At 41.5% G+C, this 24017-nt stretch overlaps 1 protein-coding gene across 4 annotated transcripts in view; it reads right to left on the bottom strand.

The window, feature by feature from the left end:
• The window catches only part of LOC140398530 (V-type proton ATPase 116 kDa subunit a 1), a 93026-nt gene that overhangs the window by 63590 nt on the left and 5419 nt on the right, over positions 1–24017 (bottom strand). For all 4 annotated transcript variants that reach the window (XM_072487307.1, XM_072487306.1, XM_072487304.1 and 1 more), the window contains exons 2-5: positions 23587–23757; positions 20626–20704; positions 19428–19525; positions 8236–8364 (exon numbers count right to left, since the gene is read on the bottom strand). In XM_072487307.1, the coding sequence (XP_072343408.1) occupies positions 8236–8364; positions 19428–19525; positions 20626–20704; positions 23587–23703 (423 nt within the window). In that variant the 5' untranslated portion in view covers positions 23704–23757. The remainder of the gene's footprint in view (positions 1–8235; positions 8365–19427; positions 19526–20625; positions 20705–23586; positions 23758–24017) is intronic.

Below are 24017 nucleotides of genomic sequence, written 5' to 3' on the forward strand. Positions count from 1 at the left end.
TGCGGAGCTTTGGTTGCATTGGTGAACAAGGCAGGAGTGTCTGCTGTTGCCGCTGGCGATAGAGCCCTTGGCAATGGCCCTCAGGGGGTCAGTGGAGTGGCAGGGGAGTGTGAGGTGGAGTAGGGAACACAGTGTCGCTATACGCGGATGACCTGTTGCTGCTTGTGTCAGACCAGCTGAAGAGTATGGGGTAAAGTATGGACATACTGGAGAGGTTTTTGGGATACAAGTTAAACGTCGGGAAGAGGGAGGTGTTCCTGGGTTGGGGGGGGCCAACCTGGGATCAGTGTCGTTCAGGGTAGCCAGGGATAGGTTTAGATATTTGGGGATCCGGGGGGGGGGGGGGGGGGGGTTAGCTCAGTGGGCTAGACAGCTGGTTTGTGATGCAGAACAAGGCCAGCAGCGTGGGTTCAATTTCCGTACCAGCTGAGAATTCTGAATTCTCCCTCTGTGTACCCGAACAGGCGCCGGAGTGTGGCGACTAGAGGCTTTTCACAGTAACTTCATTGCAATGTTAATGTAAGCCTACTTGTGACAATAAAGATTTTTTAAAAAAATAATCTTTACTAGTGTCACAAGTAGGCTTACATAAACACTGCAATGAGGTTACTGTGAGAATCCCCTTGTCGCCACATTTCGGCGCCTGTTCGGGTACACAGAGGGAGAATTCAGAATGCCAAATGCACCTGACAGCACATCTTCCAGGACTTGTGGGAGGAAACCGGAGCACCCAGAAGAAACCCATGCAGATACGGGGAAAACGTGCAGACTCCACACGGACAGTGACCCAAGCCAGGAATCGAAACTGGATCCCTGGCGCAGTGAAGCAACAATGCTAACCACTGTGCTACGATGCAGTGTATACAGTGAGCCTGGTGGTACCGTCTACGATCAGAGTGTGGACCCAGCCGAGGAGACACTTTAGGATAGAGGGGAGGTCGGTGCAGACACTGTTGTGTGGAAATCACAGGTTTAAGCCAGGGGAGATGGATGGCATGCATCGGAAGTGGAGGAGATGGGGTTGGTGAGGGCGAGGGATTTGTACCTGGAAGATACATTTGCAGGTTCGGAAGAGCTGCGGGAGAGGTTTGAGTTGACAAAGGGAAGTGAAATCAGGTATATGCAAGTGACGGATGGCAAGCGAAAGGAATGGAGCGGCTGCTGCTCCCAGATGTGGAGGGGGAGGGGGGCAGGATTGGCGAGAGACATGGTTAGCTGGAGCGAGGATCAAGAACAAAGAGGAGTTCGGGGGGGGGGGGAAAGAGAGGAGAGATGGGATGGGGAGTGTGGAGTGAGGCAATACGTAGGGCAAGGTCAACCTCCTCGTGCACGAGGATGAGCTTGATTCAATTCAAGGTGGTGCATAGAGTGCATATGAACCGGGCAAGGATGGGTGTGTTCTTCCAGGGTGTGGCAGATGAGTGCGAGACGTGTGAGCAAGGACCAGCGAATCATGTGCACATGCTCTGGGGCTGAGAAGTTGGAGAGATACTGGGAGGCGATGTTCGGGACGCTACCGAAAATTGTTGGGGTAGAGGATAGGCCGGACCCAGTGGTGGCGATCTTTGGGGTGTCGGAAAGGGTGGAGCTGATGGAGGGGAAGAAGGCCAATGACATGGCCTTCGCCTCTCTAATTGCCCGAAGGATATTGCTGGATTGGCGGTCAGCAACGCTGTCATGGGTTGTGCCCTGGCAAGAGGACCGATATGACTTCCTTCGGCTGGAAATGATCAAGTTCGAGTTGAGGGGGATCAGCGGATGGCCTTGAAACACGGTGGGGACTGTTCATAACAATGTTTGAGGAACGGTTTGTCGTGGGAGCACAGTGAAAAGGGGAAACATTGTACAAAGTGAATTGTGGGGGTGTTGAGAATGCTCTTGATTTGTGTTATTGTATTGTTTAATATGTTTGGAATAAAATATATATTTTTTTAAAGAATTATATTCAATGGCATTTAGAAGAGTGAGAGGGGATCTCATAGAAACTTAAAATTCTAACAGGATGAGACAGCATGGATTCAGAAAGAATGTTCCCGATGGTGGGGGGAGTCCAGAATTAGCGGTCATACTTTTGAGGATAAGGGGTAAACCTTTAAGGTCTATGGGTCAGAGAAATTTCTTCACCCAGAGGGTGGCGAATCTGTGGCATTGTTGAGGCCAAAACATTTCAAGAGGGAATTAGATATAGCTCTTGGGACTAAAGGGATTGAAGGGAAGGCAGGATCACGGTCTTGAATATGATCAGCCATTATCAATGACAGAGGGCTTGAAGGGCCGAATGGTCTACACCTGCTTCTATTTTCAATGTATGTTTCTATGTAATATGTTAAGTGGGCAGAATCTATAGTCTTGCAAAATTTACCTCAGCATGGATTTTAAAGTACATTTATAAAGCTGTAAATTCATTTCAACGTAAAAGTCCAACATATCTCAGTAAACTAATTTCTGCGAAAAAGGCAATTTCCTTTCCCTTTTAAGTGTGAAAAAGATCATTGGTCTTCAGTTACAAGCTCAAATGAAATCTTGAAATACTTCACTACACAATGCAAAGTTGTGTAGCAAACAGTTAAAAGGAAATCTAGTATTCAGGAAAAGAGAATTTCCAATTTTTAAAAAATGACAAAAATGCGTAAAGTCGCTTTTTCTTAATAAGAGAAATGGGGAGTACACCCAAGTGCAGCACACCATCATGATCTCACAAATTTGGCACGCTTTTGTTTTCACACTTAATTGCTTAACTTTGCAAGCACATCTGCCACACAATTCAAGAAATCAACTCTAGAATCGCTAACATGCAAAGTTGAAATCCAGCCCAAAGCTTTTGTGCTTCACACATTTCAAACTTATTGTTTTTTGTGGGGTTGCCAGAGGCTCTCATTTAGATTGCAACTTCATTACCAAATACCAGATTTGATCTAACCAACAGTAGGTTGAAAAACAAGATGCCATTGGGTTTACCATTGAATCTCTCAAAGTTATGAGGGCAGCATTTTTACATAGTTTAAATGTCTGGGATCATCAGACATGCACAACAAGGTTTTTAGGCTGTTATTTAGCCTTTATACAAATAGCATGAGAAAAATATCTGGGATCCAAACCTTTTGGGGAGAAGAGGAGGAAGATGTAGATTTAGTGAAATATTGCAACTGGAGAATTCAGGGTGTTTTAAAAACATTTGCAAAAGATATTCAAAACAATTCCCAAGATATTTTCGTAGGCTAGTAAAAGGGCTCAGCTCCTATGAACAGACAATTTAAAGGCACTTTATAGAATGATTTACTGTGCAAGAAGAAAGGTTTTGCAGAGAGTACATTAAAGCCCCATCTCAAGTAAAGATTGATCTCCAATTTGAAGCCACAAGCTCTGAAACACTTAGAACAAAGTGTATGGAATTAACCAAGTGTATTCCACTGAGAATTTTAAATACAAATGGCTAAAGAATACAAGAGAAAATAGGCTTCAATTTGCAAAACAGATACAAGATATTAAACATGTGGCTCTTGACTAGAGATCAAACGATAAGAAAAAAAAAAATCACTCCTGAACTTTTGAAAGATAGTCCAGGAGAAAAATAAATCAGATTTGCAACCATTTACTCAAAATAATAAGCGAACAAGAAAACAAAATAAAGATTCACAAGAAATCAGAGGTGGTGGAAGGGAGGGGGATGGGATCTGCATGCCATTAACTGTTACTTTTCCAGTCTTCCTTAGATTCCTGCACTTTAAGGTTGTTTACGCTGAAAGATTCAAAACTTAGCTCTCCCGTTGTTACTGCTCTGCCTATATTTAAAAAACAGAAGACTGGGAAAAGGACAAATATGATTAACATTCTTGATCCTTCAGCTGCAAGCTAAAATGGCTTTATCGTTTGCTACAAGTGCATACAATACTACTGCTTTTCTGAAGGAAGGATTGAGAACACAAATTAAACACATAGTTGAAGTGAATAAATTAGATTTGCATGGTGCCCACAGATCAGCGACACATGTTCAACAGGCATTTTTCCTCATGTCTCTTTGGCAGCTCATTATTGCCTCAGTTTTAGGTAGATGGAGAGTACTTAATGGACTGTCATACTAGAATAATCTGAAGGACAAATATTCATTGCAAGAATTTTGAGATTTGAAACTGGCATGACCAATTCAAATGTCACATCAAATCATGTGGGTCTTTTTAATAGGGATATACGAACAAGGAATAATAATCTTTATTTGTGCTTTATAATCTTTATAAATGCTGCGATGGTTAAACTATTAAGGATGAAAATCAATTCAAGGTTTTACCTAGTGCAAGAGTCGATAGGATTAAAATCAAGTGCTTTTGGACGGCTGATCTATTTATACAAATCATGAGAAAAAGTCCAGTGACTTGGAGAATACCAGAGTCGATCGCTGCTTGGACAGGGGAAGACTATAATGGTAATACCCTCAACTCAAATGGCTGACAGCTATTACTATGTGACAGTTGCGAACCAACCCTAGCCTAAGCTGTCCTGGCTTGTTCGCAGTCAGGCATGTTAGATAGGATTGCTGCATAATGAAAATTAACTTCTTAGCAACCATTCTGCTCTCAAATAGCAGATGGCGTCCTCAAATTCATCATTAAGTATAAATTGGGAAATAAATAGGGGAGGCAGTGGCCTAATTGTATTGTCACTGCACAAGTAACCCGGAGACCCAGGGCAATGTTCTAGAAACCCGGTTCAAATCCCACCACGGCAGATGGTGAAATTTGAATGCAATAAAAAGTCTAACGATGACCATGAAACATTTGTCAATTGTTGGAAAAACCTATCTGGTTCACTAATGTCCTTTGGGGAAGGAAATTTGACATCTTTACCTGGCCTTACCAGATCACCATCAAGAGCAATTAGGGACGGGCAATAAACACTGGCCTAGCCGGTGACATTCATGTCCATAAAATAATTTTTTAAAACTGCAGTTCAAAAGGTTCCCAATTGCTGTACATGAAGTCATCACTAAAGTAGCAATTAAACTGACAGCCCAAGCATAGGAGGAAAAATACCTGCTTTTCTCGGGCAATTTCATGGTTTAAAATTGTCGTTTTAGATTTTCCAATTAAAAACAATATTGGCTCACATGATATTAACCATTTTCAAGTCAGCAGCTGCAAGTCACTGTGCATGTCAGTATTTACATTAGTATTAGGCAGACTCGCTGTGACAAAAGAATATTAAACTCTTCAAATGTGCATGTCAACCTTCTCATTAATTCCATCATAAGAAATAAAAATGACAAGGATCAAAAGCAATGCCCATGGCAAAGGCCATAATACCAAAGCTGAGTGGGAGAACAAGTGTAGGTTAGCTTTTAACTTCACCTTGGACTATTTATAAATCTTATGTACATCTAGGTCCCTCTGCACCTTCTCCAAATTTCTGACGTTAAACACCCGCAAGCTGTCTGCTGCATCATGCGAATTGGGTGCAATGTTATTTACGTGCCCAAGATTTGTAATTTAACGTTCAGTGTATTTTAATTAGAATTAAGAATATTGCAATCAGCAAAAGCATTTCTATCCGCACAGAAAATGCTGGAAATTCTCACACTATCAGCTTTATCGCTTTTTAATTTCAGATTTCCAGCACCTTTAGTATTCTCCAAGATGTGTGGGTCATTTGCTTTTCTTTGAGAGAGAGGGAGAGGGGGGGGGGGGGGTGAGAGTAGATTTTATATTATGGTAATTGCCCCATTAAGAATTAAGTCTCGGAGATGATTTCTGCCAAAAGAAAAGTAAACGATGTGACCAAGTTGCTGGAGAGATAAACAATAGAAAAAAACAGGGGAGTAGATTGTGAGATGCTCTGTTCAAGCCAAGTTTAGCAACTGGCAACAAGAAACATCTATCAATAGAATTCAGTTGAAATTCTGTGTTGGCTAGAAAAGTGAAAACTCTTGTTAACCAAAGGACTCTAATGAGTTGAATTTCAGCTGAGCTGAAGATTCCAGAGTTTAAAATTTATTACAACCAGGGGAGTTCTGACCAACGGTGGCTATACATAAATGGCGTTATGGCGCCTGTGTTGAATAGAAGTTTACAACTATGAGGGTTGGAGGACATTTTAAGGAATAACTTTGCTGGAACTAAACAGAAGACCTAATAAATCTCAGCTGATATACAAGTCCTTGAAACTTTTTCAGTCCAAGTGGTTAATCCTCCAATTTTTGTAAGTAACTGACCCGATCTTACTTAGTGTGTAAGTCAAATTGGTGTAGAAGTGGGATTAAGAAGTTCAGTATAAAGTATAAGTAACTTTTGATATCTTAGTACAAGTAACTACTGAAGATGGAGTGCAATTGTTCATGTTCTTCGATTTCTGTGAAGCAAACTTCCTTAGATTTATATGGCAAACCTTCAGTAAATACCCTGGTTCTTGAATTCTAAAAAGACTAAACACTCTACCTAAATCATAATATCTGTTTTTCAATTATTTCCATCTTCACCTGGATTCAATGAATAACTTGGTTGCAAAGAGAAAAGAAAATCATGGAAATCAGATCGCAGGTTAAAAGGGGTGTGACAATTTCCACTAGATTAATTTAACATTCCCCTTTCCAGACTAATGATTTTACCTATCTTATTTTCCTGTACAAATGGGATGCAAGACCCAACACATCCATGTCAATAACAGGAAATTTTGCCCACCCATCTTTAGTCACTTTTTTTAAATACTGAAAATCAGCTGCTTCAATGGTTATCTAATGGGTTCAACAAATCAGTTTATGAACACGTATTTTGGAATACTACAAGTTGCAAAACTTGAATGTTTGATGCAGCTGAAACGTACATTTCCCAGTGATCAAAAGGAGATGCGATTCCCCAATTTTCAGTCACCAAAATATCTATTTTCAGATCCGCAACACAACATTCAAGCCAATCAATGGGAGGAACAGAACTGAGAGACGTTATCTCTAGCTTAGTACATCACCTCAGATTTGTTTAAAGTAGTCACCATAGTCCCAGATGACCATAGGTTGCTTTTCCACTTTTGGGGGGGGGGGGGGGGTTGTGACACCACACCTCAGGCGAGGGGTAAGGTTGAGAATAACAGCCTGTGCAGGAATCGAACCCGCGCTGCTGGTCTCACTCTGCATCATGAACCAGCTGTCCATTGAACTGAGCTAAACCAGCCCCCTTATTAGATTTGTTTACAGGGCAGTTCATCATGAATTGGGAGATTAAAGCACTACGGTTTAGAGCTATACTATTTACAAGCAATAATGCCACTAATTTAAATAATTCCGACTATAAACAATCCTCCTTATTTAACATTTCAGGCCTCACCCAGCAGCAAATTTCTCCTCCAGAAATAAGCTCTGTTTGTAGCTTGTTCCTCAAGTAAGTCGACAGCAAAACATTTTAATTATTTACAAACTGTTGGAGTGAATGCTCTTGGACAACATAAAGGGTTGACCAGTAAGAGCAGTCAGGTGAACACATCTCACCCCCTCTTTAGATAATACAGGGGAGGGTGGCACGGTGGCATAGTGGTTAGCACTGCTACCTCGATCCTGGCCCCGGGTCACTGTCAGTGTGGAGTTTGCACAGCATAGGCAGATTGACTATGTGCTAAACTGCCCCTTAATAAGGAAAAAAAGAATTGGGTACTTTAAGTTTGCAATTTTAAAAAGATAATACAGGAGAACAGCATTAAAAACCACCATCTGGGTTTCTGCAACATCCCAAGTGTGATTTTTTTTTTTTAAGAACTACTCTTCATGTAGCATGAGTTTTCAGTGCAAATTTACATAAAATTTCTTACGAAGCCAAGCATATTACACTTGTCCATCCAGCATCAGAATAAAATTTTGTTCAAATTTAAAGACATTTAACACTTGAAGAGCTTTTAAACAGCATTGACTTTTAACCCATCTAATTTCCCAGAAACATTACACTGATTACATTAGAACATAATTGATTTCAAGGCATCCCTGATTATCAATATTCAGGTGGAAAAGCAAATAAGCAAAATTTAAAATAATGTGTTTTGCTACCAGTGCAACGTAATCACCATACAAATGAGTTTTAGAAAATATCTGATGTAGTTGGTATGAACTCTTACGTTCTTTTGCGGTGTGCGATCAAAGTGGGGCCGGCAAACCAGAAAACATGGACAGGGTGCCAATGATGCGCACATGCACTGCGAGCTTAAACTATTCTTCAATAAAATATGTTAGAGTGAATTAAAATGACAAATTTACAATAATCTGACCTCATCGAAGAACTGCTGGGTTCTGCGTAGAATATATTTCAGCTCAGTTAACTCTAAGAAGTTGCGTTTTAATGCCTCCTGATTAGTATTGATTTCTTTCAGTTCGTTTTCAAGTTTCTCAAAGGTTGCCTGAAAAAAAAAGATGTGACCTTCGATTAAAATTCATTGTACATAAGAAATAATAGTTCCCGATATCAATTGCGGACTGTATTTTTAAAGTGATAATAATGCTGGCCTCATTCATTGGAGGTTAAGTGACAAACTGCCCAAGCCAGGCTCCGTTGCTGCTTTGGTCATCTGTATCCCCAAAAATATTTCTGCTATTTAATACACGATCACAGCTAATGGTCAAATGTATTCTATTTGAAAGCTCCCTCGTGGTGGGACTCATCATTCAACTGCACACAACTGTTTGCAAGATAAAAAACAAAGCAATGATGGATTTTGTTGCTGAATCTTGCTGAAAACCAGCCGAATTCATTAAAGTGCAGGTACAAGAGAAGCTTACTGAAGGGTTTTAAATTGCACCGGGGTACTTAACTGTCTTAAAATCATTTGAATTCAAAACAGGTGGGAATGCGGTCTTGCATTCACAGTTATTCTTTCTGCAATATACATCAACAGCTACACAGCATTGTCTATTTCTTGTCGAAGAATAAACCAGCAAGGGACAGTAGAGATTTCATTGTTTGCTTACTGCACATGTATAAAGGTGTTAAGCTGGTGGCAAGCAGCATCCAACATTAAACGAAAAAAGATAACGTATAGGTACTTTTCCAGAGTTATAATAAACTCAGCCAGAGTTAGGCTACTGGTTTTCAACCCGATTATGAAGAACAGCAAAATGTTGTGACTTTCAATAGAAAAGAGCAAAATTTAAAATGCTAAAATACTGACAAATATTCACAATACAGGGCTCAAAATTATGCACATGGCATGGCTGTCCATCAAGTTGCAAACCTCCTAGAATTGAAGGATTGAATTTGATAACTTCTGATCCAAGCACATGGTAGATTAGGTCTTTCCATTTACCTTTGGGTTCCAGTACAACTTGCTTAACAGAATTTTGAAGCATAGAAAGAGACCATTTGACTCCATTTGGCTGTGCCTATGTTTCTACTTCTCAGGAGTCTCCTCCCACTCTAGTTACCGCTTCCCTTCTTGTTCCATTCACATCTATTCATTTCATAAAAGTGAAATGCTGCCTGCTTCAACCATTTCATTAGGCAGCGAGTTCCAATTTCACAAAAGTCTAGGTGGAAAGAATTCCTCCTTAATTCTTTATTTCAACAATTAGTATCAACCTTATTCTGGACTCCCCAACAAATGAAAACACGTCCTATTCGTAAAGAGCTCCATCAGGTTCTCTGTTCGCCAGGATAGAAACAAAGCTTCAGCCAACTTGCTCCTTCCTGATGACATCATCAGATGGTGGCGACATGCCTCGGAATGTTTTCTGGACTTTCTCCAATGTTGCCATATCACCTTTCAAACAGGAGGACCAAAACTGTACACAAAACTCCCAAATGTGACCTAACCAAGAATCCACAACACAACAAAAAACTATGCAGACATTTCACTGCAGTACTGCTAGTGTTGAAGACACACATGTTCAAATGCAATATTAAACCAATGGCCCACCTACACCCCCAGGTGGTTGGAAAAGGTCCCATGGCACAATTTTCAAGAGCTAGGGAGTTCTCAATGATTTTGTAGCTAATCAATATCACTGATTATCTTGTTATCATCACATTCCTGTTTGTGGGAATATGATGCGAGCAGAATGTCATGTTTCCAACGTTACATCAGCAACTACTTTTGACAATTGGGCAGCACAGTGGTTAGCACTGTTGCTTCACAGCGCCAGGGACCCAGGTTAGATTCCCGACTTTGGTCACTGTCTGTACGTTTTCCCCGTGTCTGCGTGGGTTTCCTCCGGATGCTCCGGTTTCCTCCCACAAGTCCCGAAAGATGTGCTGTTAGGTAATTTGGACATTCTATTCTCTCAGGTATACCTGAGCAGGCACTGTAGTGTGGCGACTAGGGGATTTTCACAGTAACTTCACTGCAGTGTTAATGTAAGCCTACTTGTGACACTAATAAAGATTATTATTATTCGTTCCAGCCATCAGCCGCAAACGAATAAAATCTGAATGGAAATAATGAAAATCTAGAACATTATACATAGTCCTATGCTCACAATGTAGTGCTCATGAAAATGGTTTTGTCAGTAATTGTGAATACAAGTGTAGCTTGGCTCCTTTGGTAACCAAATTATGTATTTACATACCAAATTAAGAGGATTGGAATATCACAAAATGTGATGGGAGTGGGCTGGACATGTTCCAGCATCAATTAAGCGAAGGGGGAGAAAGGCCTCAGGAAAGTAATGGGAATAAAATCAGCTGACTTAAGAGCATTCACGGAATTGTCTCAAACATTTTCTGTTTCCGAAGACATTGACTGAAAATGTAACTCTTCGGTTTAAATAATAACCAAAAGTACTGGAATTCTGAAATAAAGCACTGTAAATACTCCACGTCTGGCAGCATCCGTGGAGAGAAAAGCAGCATCTGCGGAGAGTAATGCAAAGTTATTGGCCGTGATTTAGTAGCAAATCCTATAACGGCCATTAAATCCCGAGACATCAAAATCTGGGAGTTGCACTGGCGAGACTGCCAACCCCGATCTCCCAGCCCCCTTCCGAAAGCACGAGCAGATTCACGGCCAGGATGCTTGCGTTGAAGGGGGGGGGGGGATTTATTTCCAGGGTAGATCAGGGGGTCCTTTATAGATGACACCCCAAACCCTTTGAAACCAGCCTTGCTGGCTCGGTCAGGCTTCACCCCACCAGGGTGATGGCACATGCAATGCTGCCAGATTCTCTTTGTATTGAGAGCCTAAAAATCGGGAGACATACATAGTCTGAAACTGACACTGCCATATTTGGGAATAGTTCCAGCCAATGCTTCAAGTCTACCTTCAAGTCATCAGCCGGAAACATAATTCTGGTTTTATGTCTGCAGATGCTGCATAACTTAATATAAACATTAACAAAAGGCAGCTTATTGCATCCTGTTTCATGTACATTGATGGCCGAGTATTGGGTTCCAGGTCATGGAGCACGAACGCCATTACTGGGGAAAGTGGGATCTGGACCTCTGGGGCGGTCTACACCCGAACCGCGCTGGGGCTGGTGATCCTGCAAGCCAGATAGCTAGGGAAGTAGGGAGGGTTTTAAAAGTAGTAGGTGCAAGGGATCAAATTTGGGAAGATATGGTAACTCAAAGAGTAGAGACAAGGCAAAAAGAGAAAGAGTAGAGACAAGGCAAAAAGAGAAAGGTGTTACAGGAAATGAAAAACTGAGGAGAAGGGACAGAGAGCACAATCCAACAGTAAAACAGATGAGACTAGAGGTTATAAAAAAATTTTAAAGCATAAAACTAAAGATTCTGAATCGGAATACCCGACGCATTCAAACAAAACAGATGTACAGAGAGCGCACACAGAAATAATTAAGTATGATTTGATAGCCATTACGGAAACACGGCTGCAGGAGGACATTGATTTGTACCTGAATATTAAACGGTACAGGGTATCTAGGAATGACAGGAGGCAAGGAAAGTCTGGAGGGTTGTCTCAGTTAATGATGGTATTAGAGAGAGGGATGATCCAAATTCAGGAAACCAGGATGTGGAAAAGGTTTGGGCAGAAATGAGAAATGGTAAAGTCACTTGTGGGGGTCGTGTATCTAATAGTGTACCCTAACATGAACCACATGGTAGGGTGGACCATAAAGGAAGAGATAATGGCAGCTTGCCAGAAAGATAATCATGGGAGATTTTCATCTCCATATGGACTGGAAAAGCCAGATTGGCAAAGATAGGCCAAATGAGGAGTTAGAAAATGTTTTTGAGATAGTTTCTGAGAACAGCATGCACTGGAGCCAAAGAGCAGGCCATACCACATCTGGTATTGTGCAATTAATGATCTCATAGGGAAGGCATCTCTGGATAGCAACGACCATAATAGGAGTGAATTTTAAGTTTGAGGGAGAGGTGTGTGGGTTCAACACTATGCCTTTTTAAAGTTGGAAAACAAATCATGAGGGCATGAAAGCAGAGCTGGCTAAAGAGAATTGGCAAATCAGATTAAACGATAGGTCAAGGAGATGCAGTGGCCAACATTTAAGGGGATATTTCAGAAAAGAATAATTGAAACTAGCAAGAAAAAAGTTAAAGGGATGGACCCACCATTCATGGTTAACTAGAAAGTTTAAATATATGGGCGGAAGCTCTGAATAGGGTAAATTCAATTGCAACATGTGCTAGGCTCAGCCTGATCCAGTTCAAGGTCGTCCACCGGGCCCACATGATGGTGGCCCGGATGAGTACATTTTTTGGGGTGGAGGATAAATGCCTAGGTGTGCGGGAGGGCCAGCGAATCACATCCACATGTTCTGGGCATGCCCAAAACTTAGGAGATACTGGGAGGGATTTGCGGACGTCATGTCCCAGGTACTGAAAACTAGGGTGGTGATGAGTCCAGTGGTGGCAATCTTTGGGGTCTCGGAAGACCCGGAGGTCCAGGAGAGGGAGGCCGACGTCTTGGCCTTTGCTTCCCTGGTAGCCCGGCGACGTATTCTGCTCGCATGGAGGGACTCAAAGCCCCCAAAGACCGAATCATGACTCTCGGCATGTCGAGCTTTTTAGGGCTGGAAAAAATTAAGTTCGCCTTAAGAGGATCTGTATTAGGGTTCGCCCGAAGGTGGCAACCATTCATTGACTTCTTCGCAGGGAATAAAATGTCAGCAGGGGGGGGGGGGGGGGGTAGATTAGAGTAGAATAGGAGGGATAAATAGGCAGGTACTGTTTATGAGAGCGGAGTGGTGTTTTGCACTATGTTTCTGCTTTGGGTTGATATTTGCACATTACTGTACGCTAACTGTTTACAATGCCAAAAATACCTCAATAAAATTGTTTATTAAAAAAAAAGGTTAAAGATATTATCAAACTTGGGGAAAAAAAGCATATAATTGCAAAAGATGAATGGAACGTTGGAAGATTGGACGGAATAGAAAGAACAGCAAAGGATGACTAAAAGATTGCCAAGGTGGGAACAATTGGAGCCTGAGAGCAAGCTAGTCAGAAATAAAAACAGATAGCAAGAGTTTCATAAACATTTGAAAAGAAACGAGTTAACAAAGTTGGGTGTTGGTCTAATACAAAGTGAGCCTGGAGAATTGATAATGGAAAGCAAGGAGATGGCAGATGAATTGTAGGTATTTTGCATCAGTCTACACTCTGGAGGATTCAAATAACATCTGAAAAGCAGCAATAAAAATCAGCAAGGTCGAGAAGAACTCAGGAAAATTACAATCACCAGAAATGGTAAAGCTGTGAGCTGACAAGTGCCCAGGTCCTGATGGACTTCATCCTTGAGTCTTCAAAGAAGTGGCTAGTGAGTGCATTGGTTTTAATTTTCCAAACTCACTAGATTCCGGGAAGGTCCCATTAGATTGGAAGATAGCAAATGTAACTGCATTATTCAAAAATGGAGGGAGACAGAAAGCAGGAAAACGACAGGCCAGTTAGCTTACCATCTGTCAGAAGAAGTTATAGGAGGGCACTTGGATACGTTCAAGGCAAACAGGCAGTGTCAACATGGTTTTATGAAAGAGGAATCATGCTTAACCAACAATGGTAGCACAGTCGCGTTATAGCTCCAGGGTCCCAGGTTCGAATCCCGGATTGGGTCACTGCCTGTGTGGTGTTTGCACGTTCTCCCTGTGGCTGCATGGGTTTCCTGCGGGTGCTCCGGTTTCCCAGTCCAAAGGTTAGGTGGATTGGCCTTGATAAATTGCCCTGAGTGTCCAAAAGGGTTGGGCGGAGGTGTGAGCTTAAGTAGGGTGCTCTTTCCAAGAGCCGGTACAGACTAGATGGGCAGAATGGCCTTCTTCTGCACTGTAAATTCGACGATTCTATGAACTGAAGTTCTTTAAGGAAGTAGCATGCTGTGGACTTCCAGATGGTATTTGATAAAGTGCCACATCAAAAGTTATTGCAGAAAATAAAAACTCTGGGGGGGCAACATATTGGCATGGGTAGAAGATTGACGAGCTAACAGCCAGGTTGGCAAGATGCAACGAGTGGTGTGTCACAGGGATCAGTGCTGGGACCTCAACTATTTACAGTTTATATAAAATGACTTGGATGAAGGGATGGATGGGATGGTTTCCCAATTTGCTGATGATACAAAGATAAGTAGGTAAGTAAGTTAAGAGGGCACAAGGAGGCTACAATAAGATATGGATAGGTTAAGTGAGTGGTCAACGATCTAGCAAATGGAGTATAATGTGGAATTGGTCATTCTGGCAGGAAGAATAAAAAATAAGCATATTATCCAAATGGAGAGAGAGACTGCAGAGCTCTAATGTGCAGAGGGATCTTGGTGTCTTAGTGAATGAATCACAAAAGGCTTGTATGCCGATACAGCAAGTAATTAGGAAAACTAATAATGTTATAATTTATTGCAAGGGGAATGGAGTACAAAAGTAGGGAGATTATACTTTGGTTATAGAAGGCTAGTGAGACCACACCCAGAGTACTGCTTTCAGTATCAGTCACCTTATTTAAGGATGTGAATGTGTTGGATGCAGTTCAGAGAAGGTTTGCCAGACTAAACCTGGAATGAGTGGGTTACCTGTCAGGAAAGTTTGGACATATGAACAAACGAATTAGAAGCAGGAGTAACCTCCCCAAGCCTGCTCCACCATTCAATAAGATCATGGCTGATCGGATTGTAACTTCAGCCCCACATTCCTGCCTACCCCCAATAAACATTCATCCACTTGTTAATCAAGAATCTATCTAGCTCCATCTTAAAAGTATTCAAAGACTCTGGAGGAAGAGACCCTCAGAAAAAGAATTCTCATCTGTCTTAAATGAGCCACCTCACATTTTTAAACAATGACCCCTACTTCTAAAATTTCCTGACAATAGGAGACATCCTCGCCACGTCCACATCCACGTCCCTCAAGATCTTAAAAGTTTAGATCATGTCACATCTTACTCAAAACTCTAGTGTATATCAACATAACCACGCCAAACTTTTCTCATAAGGCAACCTGCCCATTCCTGATCTTGTGTCTAGTAAACCTTCTCTGAACTGCTTCTAATGCATTTACATCTTTCCTCAAGAAGACTAATACTAAGCACAATACTCCAGATGCAGTCTTACCAATGCCCTGTACAACTGAAGCACAACCTCTCTACTTTTAAGATCAATTCTTGTTACAATAAATGATAACATTAACGTCACAAATTGAGATTAATAGGTATGATCTTATAGCCAGTAGAGAAATAGTTAGAAGATCAAAACTGGAACTAAATATTCAGGGCGGTGTGATTTTTCCCAAGGACAGGCAGGAAGGAACGTGTGATGGGCTGGCTTTGTTAGTACTAAATGTAATAAGTACAATAGCAAGAGATGATTGTGGATCGAAAAATGTAGATCCATATGGGTGGAGGTAAGAAATAACAAGCGGAAGACGACAGCAGCAGGAGTAGTCTATAGGCCCCCAACAGTAGCTATACTGTAGGATGGAGAATAAATCAGAAGATAATAAAGGCATGTAAAAAAGGTAGTACATAGGGACAGAGCTGGGGGACTGCCGTTCAAACAGGCCCAGACCAAATTTCACTACCTGGGGATCCAAATAGCCCACAACCGAATATGGATTCACAAATGGAACCTGACAAGTCTGGTGCAGGAAGTTGAGAAGGGAGTTGCAGAGGTGGGGCTCACTCCAATTCGCAGGGAGAACACAGACGATCTAAATGAACACGCTGCCCAAGTTCTATTCCTGTTTAGACCCCTCCCGATCTACATCCACAAGGCCTTTTTCAACAAGTCGACAAACTAATCATGGCCTGTGTGTGTGAGTGTGTTGGTGGTGGTGGTGGGGGGTCGCCCATTTAAGACAGTGATAAGGAGTCATTTCTTTGCTCAGAGGGTAGTGAATCTATGCAATTTTCCATCGTAGAGAGCTGGAGCGGTTGGGTTTCATAGATTTCCTAGAATTTACAGTGCAGAAGGAGGCCATTCGGCCCATCGAGTCTGCACCGGCTCTTTGAAAGAGCACCCTACCCAAGGTCCACACCTCCACCCTATCCCCATAACCCAGTAACCCCACCCAACACCAAGGGCAATTTTGGACACTAAGGGCAATTTATCATGGCCAATCCACCTAACCTGCACATCTTTGGACTGTGGGAGGAAACCGGAGCACCCGGAGGAAACCCATGCACACACGGGGAGGATGTGCAGACTCCGCACAGATAGGTGACCCAAGCCGGAATCGAACCTGGGACCCTGGAGCTGTGAAGCAATTGTGCTATCCACAATGCTACCGTGCTGCCCTTAGTTGTTGAGTACGTTCAAGGCTGAGACAGACAGATTTTTAAATCAGTAAGGGAATCCAGGGTTACGGGGATAAGGCAGGAAGTGGAGTTGAAGATTATATCAGATCAGCCATAATCTCATTGGATAGCGGAGCAGACTCAATTGGCCAAATGACCTACTTCTGCCCCCGTGACTTATGGCTTTTTAGCATTCCTAATTACTCACTGTGCCTGTATACTAGCCGTTTGTGATTCATGGACTAGAACACCCAGACTCCTCTGCATCGCAGAGATCTGCAATCTCTCAACATTTACATAATCAACTTTTTTTATTCTTCCTGCCAAAATGGACAATGACATTTGCCTACATTATACTCCATTTGCCAGGTTTTTGCTCACTCACTTAATCCCTGTCCCTTTGTAGCCTTCCGTCCTCTTCACAATTTACTTTCCGACCTATCTTTGTGTCATTAGCAACCATATCTTCAGTCCCTTCATCCGTCATTTATATAAATTACAAACGGTTGAGGTGTCAGCACTGATCCCTGTGGCACGCCACTCGTCACATCCTGCCAATCAGAATCAGACCCATTTATGCTAATTGTTTCCTATTAGCTAGCCAATCGTCAATCCATGCTAATATGTTACCCCCTACACTATGGGCATTTATTTTCCCCAATAATCTTTGATGTGGCACCTTATCAAATTCTTTCAGGAAATCAAAGTACCATACATTCACTGGTTCCCCTTTATCCACAGCACATATTACTTCTTCAAAGAACCCCAATAAGTTGGTTAAGCACGATTTCCCTTTCACAAAACCATGTTGACTCTGCCTCATTGCCTTGAATTTTTCCAAGTGCCCTGCTATAAAATCTTTAATAATGGCTTCTAACATTTTCCAGACTAGCCTTGTATCCATTGGAGTAAAGTGCAAGAGGCGACTTGAGCAAAACATACAAGATCCTGAGGGAGCTTGACAGAGTGGATGTGGAAAGGATGTTTCCTCTTGTGAGAGAATCAGGAATATCATTGGGATGAGGGATCACTATTTAAAAATAAAGCATCATCCATTTAAAACAGATATGAGGCAAATTATTCCTCCAAGGGTGCTGAGACTTTGGAACTCCCTTCCTGAAAAGGTGGTGGAAGCAGTCTTTGAATATTTTTAAGGCAGAGGTGGATAGATTTTTGGTAAGCAAGGGGGTGAAAGGGTTATTGGGGGTAGGCAGGATGCAGATTGGAGGCTATCAGATCAACCATGATCTTCTTAAATGGTTCTACAGGGTTGAGGGGCTGAATGGCCTACTCCTTGTTCATCTCTTCATATATATTTAGAGAACAGGGCGGTGATTTATATCACTTCGGGAACTGTGCCACGTCTGGCAGTCCATATTAGTCGCAATAGGCGAGGAACTGAGTTCCTCAGTGGAGTTTTCTTTAAATAGTAATTGGGGATTAAGCAACCAATCCCTTCTCAAATATTCAGTAGTCCAAGATCCCCACATAAACAAGGGAGTTCTCTTTAAAAATGCATGATGGACCCAACATCATAGTCCATAATTGTCCCTCTCAAATAAATGTAGACTAACCTTTCCACCAATTGTAATGAAGAAATTGCAAACAATGATCAGATTTTAATCATATAAAATTTTTCATTTCCTGCTTTAAGTTGGCCATTATATCAAAGTATAAAAACATTGACAACATTATTATCCCTTTAGAACCCCAATTTACAAACTCACATAGTAGTAGTACAAGGGTCTGGCAGACAGTTAACGTGAAACTGAGTACAGTACTTCCCACACAGCGATATAAGAAAACACATGCAGGTACAGCAGATAATAAAGAAAGCGATTGAAATGTTCTTATTTATAGCTAAAGGAATAGAATATATAGGTTTGGAAGTGTTGTTGCAACTATCCAAGGCATTTGCTAGTCCGCACCTGGAGTATTGTACACAATTTTGGTCCCCCTTATTTGGAGGAAAGATGAGTGGCGTTAGAGGCAGTTCAGAGGAGCTTCACTAGGTTGATTCTAGAGATAAGAAATTTGCCACATGGAGAGATTGAACAGTTTAGGCCTATTCTCTCTAGAGTTTAGAGGGGAATTCAAATTGAGATATACAAGATGATAAAACGTATGGATAAAGTAGACATGGAGCGGATGCTTCCTCTTGTAGGGCATTCTAGAACAAGAGGTTATAGTCTTAGGATAAGAGGTAGTAAATTTAAAATGGAGTGGAGGAGAAACTACATCTCCCAAAGGGTTGTGAATCTGTGGAATTCGTTACCCCAGAGTTCAGCGGATGCTGAGACAGTGAATAAATTTGAGGATTTAGAAAGGAATCCGTTCCTAACCTATTGAAGCACACCTGTGCCTGCTGTACCCAAGGGAGTCACAATGAAATACTGAGAGAAAAACTATTACCAGACTAATTTTCTACATAGAACATAAATGTCTATGTTAACAATTCACTCTGAAGTAGAGGTTATCTTCCATTATCATTCCAGTTGTGAACATAGACAGCAAATCACATGCTAATTACCACTTGAAAGCTCATTGTTTATTGTTCCTTGCGTGCAAGCATGGAACCAACTTGCAGTAATCCTACTCATGCTCCAGTTAAGATTGGTTAACTGAGCATATGTCACAAATCCTGAAGTGAAGTTTATGCTTGTGGTACACTTAAAATAGTTGTGAGCCTGAGAAACAGTGATAATCATCTTCTATACTCGCAGAATCATTGCCCTTTGGAGAAAATTAATTTCTAATGCCCGACTTGCTTACCTCCAAGTCAATCATGTCACGAGGAAAAGGAACCTCAGGATTTTCTCCAGTATCCAAAATTGCAAGGTTTGCTTTTCGGATTTCCTTTTCAACAAAACCTGAAAACAATATACGGAGGGAATATTTGAAGCAATGTCAGATTTGTTTGCAACCCAGAAACAGAGTTATTCACCATATAACAAATACTTTTCTTAATCCTTCTTTTATAACCTCATTTCTGGCTGCTAAATGTTAAGTATTTCTATTCAAGATAAATGCTGTTACTTATTTTTCATTCCTGCTCCTTAGTACAATTCTACCATCACTTCAATTAATATTCTTTAAATGCAAAACAATTTAAATAGTATGTAACGCATAGTAAATTTTGTTATCTGCCACTGTTGCAACCAGAATACTCTATTAACCAGAACTTCTGACCTCCTCAATACACATTACCAACTTAAAGCAATTTAGAAGTTGTTTGGAAAGCAAAGATTTCCCAGAGCTGTCGAGTCACTGAGCCAAGCTATCAGTAGAGGTGCTGTTGGCATTTCTTTTTAGTAACCACCATTGTAATGTGCATTGCGCATAATCATTAATTATAAACCATATCATACCATTATGGCATCCAATAAACCAGAGAAAAGCAAAGAGTGAGAAGCATAAAAGAGTTGCGTTGACATTTAAAAACAGAAAATGGGACATTTGTTGATGCATTGAAAGGGTGTGAATCAGAACTTTTTGATGGAAGGATTATGTTGGCTCACCCACGACCGACACTATCACAGCTCAAAAGGATCTACTGAAGATTCAATAGTTCTGAATCAAATAAAGTTGAAAGATGCTGTACTTCACATGCGCCCAAATTAGAGTAGCTAAAATGTGTTTTAGACTAACTTTTTTTTTTTTTACACATTCGGAGGGTGCCTCTTTCGCCAATGCTCATTGAAAAGACAAAATCTGAGGAAACCTGAATTGAACCTTGTGCACTTTACACCCCATTTACCAACATTTTTGATTAACCAGCACCACCCATTCAAGGTGCATACCGATTACAAAAATGTTTACTATATTAAGATAAAAAAAGACAGTGCGTTTTATTTTCCTCTCACTCTTGTTTCCAGAAGTTAGAATTTTAATTAGAAAAAGCTTCCTCAATATTCTACTTGAAATAGTCTAGCTTTGTGACCAGCACTTTTTACAAAGGCGCAATACTCACGGAGTTTACGATCCATTTCTTCACAACGACGAACCTCATTTACAAATTTGCGTTGAAATACATTCACATCTGGATTTAACTGTACACGAGGAAGAAAATTAACAGATGTAATTTAAAGCAGGAGAAAGTGATGTTTAAATAAAACATTAAAGGGGGTTGGTTGATGGGTTCGCTCGGAAGGTGGGAGCCGTTCGTTGACTTCTTTCAGGATTGAGGTGTCAGGAAAAAGGGGGGGGGTTAAAATGGGGAAGGCAGGATGGGAGGAGGGGACAAGGGTGGGTGTTGGTTATTTGTAATGTTGGCCAATTTTGCTTCTGCTTTGGTTTGTTTTTTTATGAAAATGCCTGAATAAAATATTTTAAAAATAAAACATTAATGCAATAAAATGTTACAGGCTTTTCTGACCAACAAAGCTTTGAAGCACATTTAAATCAACGTTTTGAAATTGCGTCATATTGATGTGCACCTTGTAGAAACACAAATGGATCGGGCACATTTACTGATATAACTAAAAGGAGGACAAAACCAATGTATATTAATTTAATAAAATGCCCATAGATCCCCAAGACAGCAATGACCAAATTCAGCCATTAGGGTGAATACACCAATAGAATTTTTAAATACTGTCAAAGAAAGTTATACAAAGGTAAAATGAAGTTAGTGGTTGCAAATTTCTCTTGAGATATTTCGCCCGAGACAACTGGAAGCAATCAATTGCTGAAGCCAGAACTTCTTAGCTGAGAAACGCTTTGTGATGCTTCAATACCTAAATGGATATATGAGAATTCTATTGTTGCTCGGTTGGAATGGACCTGTAGTACACATGATTAATGGGAAAATTTGCTATGGCCATAATATTTTCATGTTTTAAACATGGATACTGCCTGTGAGGTAGGCAGAGATTATGGTTCCAGGACTTCCTGAAGGCAAACCTCAGGATATGTGGCATGTCAACCACAGACTAGGAAAAAAAGCATTCAAGGGGGAACAACTGGGGAGTAATTTCAAGTTGTGCAATTGTATCCTTCAAACAGCAAAGATTACAGGCAGCCAAGGGCACAGGACAAGTTAGAAAGAGCGGACAGCCCCAACAAAAATCAGATAGTTCATCTTTGCCTATACTGTGGAAAGTCATGCAAATTTGCAATTGAGCCTAACAGCCATGTTAGAAACAGAACAGATGGCTACGCATGCAAGAAATGGCCATCCTTTATAATGAAGGGAAACCGACGACTGTTGCTCACAAAAGTCATACTGGACTCTAGTTAGCTAAAAAGCACAGATTTGGGTTCCAATTTATTTAGTCTACACATACAATCTAGAAAGAAAGTTTTGTGTCTTTCTGGACTGTTTGATTGATGGGTTGATTTGGAGGGCAGAGCCTCACATTTGCAGAGGGACGTAGGGTGCATGGAGGGATGGAGCACGTGGCAGTAAAAATAATAAATGAGTGCCAACTGAGGAAAAGAGTATCTGAGGACTAGGATCTCAAAATGCAGACTAAGATCATAGTTTACTGGGTAGCAGTAGTCTTTGTGCCCCTATATGCTTCAGTGACTTGGACGAATTACAGCAGATACCTCAAAGCACTAGAGAAGGAGCATCAGCCTACAAAAGATTGCCCAAATCCAGTGACAAGAGTGGCAGGCCTAAGCCAACTTGTCGAACATCATGGCGCTGATCACTCAAAACCAGTGTCACTAGGTAAAACATGTCATTTGGGTGCCTGACATTGGGCTCCTGAAGTAATAAGTTCACTCGGAACTGTAGCGACATGAGACATCCTAGAATTAGAATCATAGAATCCCTACAATGCAGAAGGAGGCCATTCGGCCCATCAAGTCTCAACTAACCCTCAAAGAGCACCTTACCTACGCCCACTCCTCCACCGATCCCTGTAACCTCACCTAACCTTTGGATGCCGAGGAGCAATTTAGCATGGCCAATCCACCTAACCTGCACATCTTTGGACTGTGGGAGGAAACCAGAGCACCCGGAGAAAACCCACTGCGCCACCCCAACAAGCAGCTGTAGGCGTCAAACATACCTGCCAATCATGAGAGAACCTTGGCTTGCGACTGACCAAAATGGGGAAGGCTCATTCGGAAGGCACCAAACACATCGAGACACCTCATCGGCAATGTGCAGAGATGAAGTCAAGGCATCGAAGAGCACATGCAATCCCCCAAACGACCCACCGACCCAAACCTTTAATGACCCACATGTGACAGAGTTGGCATGGAGGGATTCATCAGTCATTTCACAACCCAGAGTAGAAGCAAGTAACCCTGTATTTTCTCCCTGGGCAGCGGTAATAGCAAGTTTGGAAGCATCATAGATTATCATAGAATTTACAGTGCAGAAGGAGGCCATTTGGCCCATTGAGTCTGCACTGGCTCTTGGAAAGAGCACCCTACCCAAGGTCAACACCTCCACCCTATCCCAGTAACCCCACCCAACACCAAGGGCAATTTTGGACACTAAGGGCAATTTATCATGGCCAATCCACCTAACCTGCACATCTTTGGACTGTGGGAGGAAACCGAAGCACCCAGAGGAAACACACGCACACACGGGGAGGATGTGCAGACTCCACACAGACAGTGACCCAAGCCGGAATCGAACCTGGGTCCCTGGAGCTGTGAAGCAATTGTGCTATCCACAATGCTACCGTGCTGCCCCATAAGCATAAATTAAGCCATCAAAAAGCAATTGTATGTGACCATCCGTTCTATTTTTCTCCATCCCGCCTCCTCCCCACCAAAAAATAAATCATGCTTGACTTATGAAACCACGACCCCCAGCCCCCACCTACCCAACGCCTCAGAAAACTGGACAGATCCATGAATCAGCAGGAAAAGAAGGACGGTTTTATGTAAACACATAGGCAGTTTGCACATTAATTTTGTTTGCACATTAATTTTGTACAACTAGGCAAGTCAGTAATATGTATCAACTTACATCTCGGAATTGGACCATTCCAAGCTCTCCCAACTCACTGACACAACAGTAAGCAGCTTCTGACTGCAAGAAAAGCTGAGCCAGTGTCATCTCCTCGCTCCGGAACAGTTCCCCCATGATGAAACACTGGAGTGGTCCAAACGGTTTTCAATAAATTATGTCTCTTTTGATCTAAAATTAATGGAGGAGGAAATATTATCCACCTACCGAAGTACTGAATGAGAACGCATAATACAATGTTCAATTCCAAACACATCTTTGAATACAACAAAGGTGGGAACCAATACAAGTTAATAAGTCTGGATTGGATTTGTTTATTGTTAGTCTGGATAATTATAATGTAACATGTTCAACTCTCAAACTAAAATTTGGTCTGCACTGAAGGTGGAGGAAATCAGGAAAGGCAGCTGATAAGCCAGGAGGAACAGCGA

This window comes from Scyliorhinus torazame, chromosome 21 (assembly GCF_047496885.1).
Source record: "Scyliorhinus torazame isolate Kashiwa2021f chromosome 21, sScyTor2.1, whole genome shotgun sequence".
In the NCBI taxonomy this organism is placed as follows: Eukaryota; Metazoa; Chordata; class Chondrichthyes; order Carcharhiniformes; family Scyliorhinidae; genus Scyliorhinus; species Scyliorhinus torazame.